The sequence below is a fragment of the Mesocricetus auratus genome, unplaced genomic scaffold, assembly GCF_017639785.1.
Source record: "Mesocricetus auratus isolate SY011 unplaced genomic scaffold, BCM_Maur_2.0 Super-Scaffold_100038, whole genome shotgun sequence".
In the NCBI taxonomy this organism is placed as follows: Eukaryota; Metazoa; Chordata; class Mammalia; order Rodentia; family Cricetidae; genus Mesocricetus; species Mesocricetus auratus.
In genome coordinates this window covers 9,232,839-9,242,295 of record NW_024429216.1, presented here as the reverse complement: position 1 = coordinate 9,242,295, position 9,457 = coordinate 9,232,839, and the positions used below count along the sequence as shown (strand labels likewise).

The 9,457-nt window shown below is 54.7% G+C and overlaps 1 protein-coding gene across 2 annotated transcripts; it reads right to left on the bottom strand.

The window, feature by feature from the left end:
- Window positions 1-719: 719 nt before the first annotated feature.
- Cnfn (cornifelin) lies at window positions 720-2,790 on the bottom strand. 2 transcript variants are annotated; one of them, XM_013125977.3, is made up of 5 exons: window positions 2,705-2,778; window positions 1,940-2,149; window positions 1,431-1,541; window positions 951-1,087; window positions 720-855 (listed from the first exon to the last, which is right to left on the bottom strand). In XM_013125977.3, the coding sequence occupies exons 2-5, from the start codon at window positions 1,974-1,976 to the stop codon at window positions 766-768; spliced, it is 375 nt and encodes a 124-aa protein (XP_012981431.1). In that variant the 5' UTR covers window positions 1,977-2,149; window positions 2,705-2,778; the 3' UTR covers window positions 720-765. The 2 variants fall into 2 exon arrangements, with proteins under 2 accessions (XP_012981431.1, XP_040590541.1); XM_040734607.1 differs by lacking the exon at window positions 1,940-2,149 and having other exon boundaries at window positions 2,705-2,790.
- Between the last annotated feature and the right edge of the window lie 6,667 nt (window positions 2,791-9,457).

Here is a 9,457-nt window from a genome sequence, read left to right as displayed (position 1 = left end):
TGTGTGTGTGTGTGTGTGCTTTCCCTCAAAGGCCCATTTGTCTGGAGGCTGATGGGAGAACAGGTTACAGGGGACTCAGTGTTCTGCTCTCAGAGCATCACACACGTGTGTGCCGGTACAACACACAGGAAATTAAAAAACTGTGTATCCTTGGCTGTCCTGGAACTTGCTCTGTAGACCAGGCTGGCCTTGAACTCTGTGATCTGCCTGCTTCTGGGACTTTTTAAAAAGTCTATAGATTCTAAGCAGGGGGCAGCATTGTCTGAAGAGTTTAAGTCTTTTTTTTTAAAGCTTTTTTATTTGAGGCAGGGTCTCAGTATGTGGTCCAGGTTGACCTCAGACCATGCATCGAAGGTGGCCCAGGCTCCTCTTAAATTTCCTGGCTCCTGCCTACCCTAAGATGTCTTGCTTGTTTTGCTTATTTCCATGTTGTGGGCAGAGATTCAGATAGGCCATCTGCAGCATCAGGGCTAATGGTTTCACGCTGGGAGCCGCCTACAGGCAGAGCCATCTTCTCCGATACACCTAACATCTTTCATGCATCCCGCCTCAAACCTCCCGCTGCACCCAGATTCCTTCCCAGCGACAATAAAAAGCACGTGGGCGGGGTTGGTTTTCCGGTTTTTATTGTGGGTGTATTTTTTTGGCGGTGACACAGGGGCAATGGAACAGGCTTTCCAAGGAGTGTCTCCCACCCCTACCCCCACCCCCCCACCCCACCCCCGAGAGGCCAGGCTTGACCAGGGACTCAGGAGAGGACCGTCCTTATTCGCGGATCTTCAATTCCCGCGCCATCTGGCAGAGGGCGCAGGGCAGGCAAAAGGTGAGGGTAGCCCAGTCGTGCCCGACGGAGCCCTGGAGGGTGGGAAAGGGAGAAATCGGTAGAGGTCAGGGGTCTCAGGTGGCAGGACCCCAGTCCTCAGTCCCGGCGGTCCTGGATTGGAGCTCACCTGGATGTGGTAGCGCTCCCGCATGCCCGTGCGCAGAGAGTGCAGGCCCCCGGGCAGGTACGGCGCACAGCAGCACTCCCCGAAGTCGTCAGAGATGCGACAGGCGAGGCACAGGGGAGCGAAAGTGCCGCATAGACCTGGACAGGGCGGGACGATCAGGGTCCGGGTGTGCTGCGCTTGCCCCCGGGGAGGGCACAGACGCGGAGGGGATAAGGGTCCACGGGTAGAGAAGGAAACGAAGACCCAAAGCAATCAGAGTCCGGAATGGGGAGGACTAGCGGCTGGGGAAGGAGTGGAGTCACCGTGAGGAAGGAGTCTGGGGACCGGACGGTGAGATCCCAGGAGAGTGAAGATCGCAGAGGGCACTTTCCGAGCCCCACAAAGTGGCAGGGTGCGCGCGCGTGTGTGTGAAAGGTATAGAAAGGGCTGGGAGGAGTTTGGGGCGAGCTTCCGTCCCTTCCCCCCTCCCTGGGCACTCACAGACGGGCATGTCGTTACAGCAGTCGGTGAGGCCGGTGTGCCAATCGCTGAGCTGTGTCTGGTAGCAGGTATTGGCGCACTGGGGCTGACTGGTCACTGGGTAAGACATGGCTGTAGAGGTAGAGGAAAAGCGTCACCAGGCATCCTGGCGGGGCCTCCGGGTCACAGCGCCCCGGGCCACCCTCCCCTCTGCCGGGCAGTCCGGGCAGGCCACCTGGCCGCCCACTTGAGGGCTGTCCCCCTCCCATCCCCATCTGTCACATCTGGTCATCAACACCCCTGGTCTGTCCCTGTTGCTGTTGCCAACTACACATCTGGCCGAGCCAAGGTCGGGAGGTAAAGTGGGCACCACAGCTGGGCAGAGCCTGGACTTGCCACCTCCTCCTCCTCCTCCACGACTGGGCTCGCATTTCAGGGGCCATTTGTCTTCGAAGCCAGGGTTCCCAGGGGAGGGAGGCAGCCAGGCTCCTGGCACCCCGGAGGTTGTCGGTTCACCCGGTGACTCCCACCTTTGCCCTTCACGCTGTCGTGCATCTCAAACTGCATCTCGCTGGCCCTGGGGAGGTGGCTGCTGTGTGGCCGGCCGGCCGCTGGGGATGGCTACGGCAACAGCTACGCAGCCAACCGCAACGGGGTCTGTCCAAGGGATGCTGGATACTGGGCAAGGGAGAGCAAGGGGGTAGGGCACCCAGGAAGCTGGACTCTAAGGGAGAGCAGAGCTGAGGAGAAAGAGGCCGTGTTAGCCTGTTGCCTGGGAACGGGGAGGGAGGCGAGCAACTCGCCCATCTTCTTAACAGCTGCCCGACAGACCCCAAAGGACCCTCCTGGGGCAGGAGCAGAGTTGGAGAGAGGCAAAGAGAACAAGACACAGGGAGGGGCGTGGCAGAGGCAAGGTGGGAAAGCTCTCCGAGCCAGCTAGGTGCCGGGAGACACGGCCAGTGACACCCTCGAGGGCCAAGCGCTGTGTCGCCTCTGCAAGCCAAGCTCACAGAGGACTTGTGGGCGCAGAGATGGAGAGAAGTGTGCCGTGTCGGACGGACCAATCCAAACAGGCCAGCGGATTGGGTGCTGGGCCCCTGAATTTCTAAATCCGACTCTGCACCACTCGGGTTGCTCAGGCAAGACTGGGAAGGTAGGGGCATCGGGAGAGAGCAAGGTTCCTAGTTGTTGGCAGACAGAGACTAGAAAGGAGCTGGAGCTGCGACCCAGGACGGGGGGCCAGTCAAGGCGCCCGGCCTGAGAGCGCGGGCTTTGGGGAGAGAGGGTGCTCCTACCTGTAGATGCACGCGGGGAGGTGGAGGCAGGTGACACGCAGACACTAAGTCTCAGTGCCAGGCCAGGAGCTGCTTATATGGGCCAGGCCACACAGCTCTGGGCGGGGCTCTGACAGAGATGCCTAGGGAGCCCAGCCGGTCGGCCTGACCCTCTTCCCTTCCACCTGGATTTTCCATTCCCCACACCCCGCTCCCCCTCCAGAGTCATCGCTCAGGACTGAAGACCTGGGGGCAGAGGGAGAAACCAGAGCGGGGGTGACCTAGAGAGTCAGGGATGGAGAATACTCGGGGAGCAGGGTGGCCCAGAAGAGAGGGAAAGATGGAGATGGAGAGGGCGTTGGGGACCAGAGGGAGGCAGGGGAATGGATGGGAGCAGGAGATGAGGAGACAGAGATGCTGAGGGTCAGAAGTGTGACCTCTGGAGAGAAGTCACGAAGCAGGGATTTGGAGGGGAGAGGTCAGGGGGCCTGTGGGCGGAGGGAGGACTAAGGGGCCAGTAAGGCAGGGGAAGAGTGAGGGGCCGGGAGACGGGAGGAAGTCCTGGTGTGTTATACAGAGGGGCACGGGGTTTCCTTCTCATCCTGCCAAGTGATTTTGTCAGGTTGAGGGGGAAGGGGGGACACTGTTCTTTCTGGCCTGGAAACTTGGGGAGGGGGCGTATTTTAGGGAGTGCTTCCTATGGGGACCAAAGTAAGTAAGTAATAAGCACACCTCATCTCCACTCCAAACTGGAATGGAGGAGGCAGGAGACTGACCAGAAAAGTGAGGGTGTGCCTGGCCCTGGTTACAACCTGGAGGGGGTGGTCTGGAATGTGAGCCTGAGGGAGGCAGGCTGGGTTTTGATTCCTGCGTCTGAAGGAGGAAAGCTGAGTCTGAGGGAGGAGGTTGGGGGTCTGCGACACGGGTCCGAGGGAAGAGTCCGGACCCCTGAACTGAGGGAGAAGGCCTGGACCCCTGGATCCGAGAAGGAGGGCTGGGGTTGGAACCCGTGGGTTCGAGGGAGAAGAACTGGGTGTCTCAATCCAAAGGAGGGTCTCAACCCCAGAGTCCCTCATCGAGGCTGTGTGTCCCTGGAGAGCTAGATCCAAGTTTCCAGTGTACTGGGCTCCAGGGGTGAAGGGTATTGGGTACTCGAGTCACCAAAGGTTTCCCCCAACAGGCCTGACAGGGTTGTAGGTGAGTCAGTGGCTTTAGAGTTGGGTGAGGTTCCTGCCATGGGTGTCACCCCCAAAACATAGGAGGCACCAGAAAATTGGGGTGTCACCTCCAGAGAAGGCTGTGTCACCGCGCAACAGTGTGGGGATATGGGGTGACAGCATTGGATCACCCACTGGCCTGTGATCCCGCCGTGACCGCAGCTTTCTCCACATACCCAGCACTGAACCTTTGTCTCCCGGCACCGCCCCAGCGGCTGGCACGCTTTGTCCCCAGATTGTGAGCTTCCTCTTGCTTGCCCGAGACGTCTCTTGGTGTGGAGCTACGTCCATGCTGACATTTCTCACCTCAGTTTTGAGCGCCTGTCTCCCCATCTCTGTGTCTCTGTCCAGATTAGCCTTGCCCTTCCTCCCTCCCTCCCTCCCTCCCTCCCTCCCTCCCTCCCTCCCTCCCTCCCTCCCTCCCTCCCTCCCTCCCTCCCTCCCTCCCTCCCTCTCTCCTTCCTTCCCTCTTTTTGTTTTTTTGAGACAGGCTCGCATGTAGCCCAGGCTGGCCTCCAACTCACTGTGTAGCTGAGGATGACCCTGGGCATCTCCGCCTCCACCTCCAAGTGCTGAGATTACTGCACCTTGCACAAACAAAATTACGGAGTCTGGTGCTGGGGATCAAACCCAGGGCCTGGCCCACGCTAAGGCCGGCAGGCGGCCAGCTGAGCACCCCCCCAGCTAGCTCCTTTCCTTCTTTGTACGATTTCTTCATTTGAGGCAGGGTCTCACTCTGGATGTAGCTAGGCTAGCTTCCACTTACGGTGATCCTCCTGCCTCAGCCTCCTGAGTTCTTGGATTGCAAGCACGAGCCGCCACACCCCTTTCCTTCCGTTCCTCATCTTTTTCCATTTCGACATGCGCATCTCTGTGGTCCCATGTCTTGGTCTCTCTCCTGTCAGACCCTGCATCTGTGTCTCCTCATCCTGGGGGGTCTCTGTCTCCTATCAGGGGTCTTTACCCATCTCTAAGGCAGCCACGTGGCCCCTTCTCCATACGACAGGAAATGGACTGCAAGTGATTCAGGACCAGTCATGACTGAGGACCACAGGCTGCCTAGGTGATAACCTGAGTTGTCCAAGTTTACTGACATAGCCTGGAGGCCCCAATTAGAAAAGGCCACTCATGCTGAGGAGGCTTGAAATGGGAAGGGGGGAGGGGGAAGAGACCCAGAAACAGGATGAGACAGGTCTGAGGAGCCGGGGAGAGCTCATGACCTAACCTCCAGGTGCTTTTGCCCTTGTCCCCCTTAAGAGGTGGCTCCATTTTTTTTTTTTTTGAGACGGGGTTTCTCAGGGCAGCCCTGGCTATCCTGGAACTCACAGAGATCCGCCTGCCACTGCCTCCCGAGTGCTGGGGTTAAAGGCGTGCGCCACCATTTCCCAGTCTTTATTGATTTGTTTGTCTGTTTGAGTGTGTATGCGTGTGTACAGATTACTTTATTGATTTGTTTGTCTGTTTGAGTGTGTATGCGTGTGTACAGATATTTTGCCTATATTTATATCTGTGCACCACGAGCGTGCCTGGTACCCATGGAGGCCAGAAAAGCGTGCAAGATTCTTCCTTGGAGCTCAGATTACAGACATCTGTGAGCTACCATGTGGGTGCTGGGAACTGATGCTGGGTCTATGGAAGAGGGGCCAGTGCTCTTAACTGCCGAGTCGTCTGTCTAGCCCCCCTTTTAAAAACTTGTATGCGTGCACACGTTCATGTGTGAGTTAGGGTCAGAGGATCACTTGTGGGAGTTGCTTCTCTAAGATTGAACTCGGATTGTGAGGTTTTGGCCGCAAGTGCCTTTACCTGCTGAGCCATCTTGCTGGCCCCCAAAAGTCCAGTTCTGTTTTCAGATAGCATCGCAAATGAAGCCTAGGCTGTCCTTGAACTCATGGTTTTCCTGCCCTCGCATGAGAGCTTGAATAATGTGTGTGCACCGCTACACTTGGCTGCACTTGGAACTTCAGAGAAATGACGAATATATTGCCAACGTTATATATACATGGGAATATACTCATAGTAAGACAAAATCTAATTATTTATTGGCAATTCAGATTGCACTGGGCTTTGTGTATTTTACTTACCGTGACTGGAGGAGCTCTCGCTCCAATAGCAAAACCCGGTGGGGTTGTGGCCCTGCGTTCGCAGAACCTGGGTGTCCAGGTCCCATTCCCTTCCTTCTCCCTCCCCGAGAGTGTGCCTGGCACCTAACCCTCTGCCCCCTCAGGACACCGGAGTCAGGTGTTCCAACTCATCTTTGCTCAGAATCCCGGCATCTGCATCCGAGCCCAGTTGCTCAACATGGGTTTCACAAGCAAGATGGGTTGTGCCATCCATAGCCCTGGTGGAACCAGTCTGGCTGAGAGTCCAAGTGGGGGCCCCCCTTTCTATCCTAAGCCTGCTGTTTCCTTGAGGGCTAACCCAGCAGCATAGGAGGAACTCGGGAGATTTAGGTGTGCCACTCACTGCCTGGTTTGGGTGTGTTGTGTTGTATCCCTTATGTGACTGTGTGTGAAATTATGTGACTGTATGTGACTTTTGAAAGTCTTTTATGCGGGATGTTTTTCTTTTCTTTTTTTTTTTCTTTCTTTTTTTGGTTTTTCGAGACAGGGTTTCTCTGTATTGTTTTGGAGGCTGTCCTGGAACTCACTCTGTAGACCAGGCTGGCCTTGAACTCACAGAGATCCACCTGTCTCTGCCTCCCGAGTGCTGGGATTAAAGGCGTGTGCCACCAATGCCCGGCGGGATATTTTTCTTTTCTTTTCTCCTCTTTTTGTTTTCACTACATTCTGAATGCAGTCTCCCCTCCCTCCACTTCTCCCAGTCCCTGACACCCCCAGATCCACTTCTCCTCCATTTCCATTCAGAAAAGAGAAGACCTCTCAGGATATCGGCCAAATACCGCACAACAAGATACAATAAGGCTGGGCACGAACCCTCGGGGATCAAGGTGGACAAGGCCACCCAGTAGGAGGAAAAGGGCCCCAAGAGTCAGAGACACCCCCTCCCACTGTCGGGAGTCCCACAGAAACACCAGGCTAACCACCATAGCATCTATGTAGAGGACCTGGCAGGCCCAGGCGGGCTCCCGGATTGCTGCGCCAGCCTCTGTGAGCCCCCCGTGAGCCCGCTTATTTGATTATGTGCTCTACCTCATGTATCACAGGCTGGTTGTAAAATTCACAGTTGTGACCGGGCAGTGGTGGCGCATTCCCTTAATCCCAGCACTTGGGAGGCAGAGGCAGGAGGATCTCTGTGAGTTTGTAGGCCAGTCTGTCTATAGAGTGAGTTACACAGAGAAACCCTGTCTCAAAACAACAACAAAAACATCAGGTGTGTCTTGAACATACTAGGCAGCTTGAGCTGGCCCCAAAGTAGTTTTCCTGTCTCAGTTTCCTGAGTGACAGAACTAAGCACCTGCCACTACTCTCTGCTTGTTTTGTTTGACACAAAGTATCACTTTGCAGTGTAAGCCATTTCTTTGATTCTTTTTAAAAGATTATTACTGTCCGGGTGGTGGTGGCGCACGCCTTTTATCCCAGTACTCTGGAGGCAGAGGCACGTGGATCTCTGTGAATTTGAGGCCAGCTTGGTCCATAAAGTGAGTCTCAGGACAGCTGGAGCTACACAGAGAAAACCTGTCTTGAAAAAACAAAAAAATTATTACTGGACCAGTGAAATGGGTCAATGCTAAGGGTGCTTGTTGAGAAGCCTAATCCCTCGAATCCACACGGTAGAAAGAAATAACTCCTGTAAGTTGTCCTCTGACTCCCATGTGCTTGTTATGGCAGGTGCATGGACACACACACACACACACACACACACACACACACACACCACACATGGAGCCACACTCATAATAAATTAAAAAAAAAAGTGTATGCAGAAGCCAGAAGGCAACATCAGTTTCCGAGGATGGAACCAGGGTCACTCAGCAAGCGAGTGTCTTCACCAGGTGAGAAACTTCACAGACCCCTTCTGTGAGTTCTGATGTGCCCATTGTCCTCCTGCAGCAGAGCAGCTGCGGTGACCTGTGACCTTGGCCTGATGTCATAGCAATGACAGTAGATATCTAGGCCCATGGGAAGGGGGCTGTTAACATTCCCCTTGGGTGGAGAAGATTACAAAACTGTCATAAGATCACCCACGACACTCCCCTGAGATTCCAGATGCCATTCCCTCCTGCCCCAGCTATATAACCCGAGAGATACTACCATATAGAAAAGGCGGGAACTGGGTCTGGAGAATGGCTCAGAGGTTAAGAGCACTGGCTGCTCTCCCAGAGGACCTGAGTTCAGTTCCCAGCACCCACATGGCAGCTCACAACTCCAGTTCCAGGGGAATCTGATACCTTCATGCACATAAATAAAGCTAATGTGGGCTTTTAAGTCACCCTAATAAATGTATCTGTTTCTGCCAAGTTGTTCCTGACAGAATCTTTCTTTGGTCTGCCTTCGCCCTCTCTGTCGGGGAGGAAATAGGGATTTTTCTTGCCTCTCCTCAGGGAAGTCACAGAGGAGCCTGGGTGGGGGGGGATCTGGAATTTGCTGTGCAGCCCAGGCTCCTCTCGAACTTTTCATCATCTTGCCTCTGTGCTGGGCTCACAGCCCTGTAACAGTGTGTCCAGCTTATTTATCTTTATTGATTGAGACCCAACCTTGGGAAATCTGATCGCTTCTTTATTTTATTATGTGTATCCGTTTGCACACGTGTCGGGGTCAGAGGACCAGGCGGAGTCACATCTTTCCTGTTGTCTTGTGGTTCCTAGGGGTCAAACTCAGGGTGTCAGCCTTCCCCTCCCCCACCATTGCTGCCGGCTATGAAAACTTGGGGCACGGCTGTCAAACTTCTCTTGACCTTGCTCTTCCCATCTGTGAGACTGATTGTGTCAAGTAGCATTGTTGAGAGGGTTGAACCAAGATGCTTGGTGTGGCCGGGCGGTGGTGGCGCACGCCTTTAATCCCAGCACTCGGGAGGCAGAGGCAGGCGGATCTCTGTGAGTTCGAGGCCGGGCTGGACCGACAGCCTCCAAAACAATACAGAGAAACCCTGTCTCGAAAAACCAAGAAAAAAAAAAAAAAGATGCTTGGTGTGAAAGGCTGGGACTGTACGTGGGAGCATGCAGGAAACACAGTGCTTACGGGAATGATGGTGATGCCCATGTTTGCAGCCTGTTTCTCTGGATACACGGAACAAAAACCAAGTCTCTTGCACATGCTCCTTCCGGCAGGCTTATCAGTGGCTGGTCATGTAATTACACGCTGTTTTGCCTGCGTTAGGAGGGTATATCTGAAAGCCCAGGGGATTCTATGGTTGTGGGACAGTTTTTTGTTTTTTGCGTTCATAGGATGTTATGTGTGCCCTGTGTAGTAAGTTCACAGCTGACTTGTATTGGGAGGGCTCTCACTTGGTGTGATCTTGTGTCTCTGACTGAGGTGCTGGTCTTGTGTCTGAAGCAGCAGTCTTGAGAACACTTCTTTCAGTCCCTGGGGACTCTGGGAAGCTGAGTGCTCCCAAAATGGGCTCCAGTTTCTGCTCACTGGGCTTGGTTCCTCGCAGT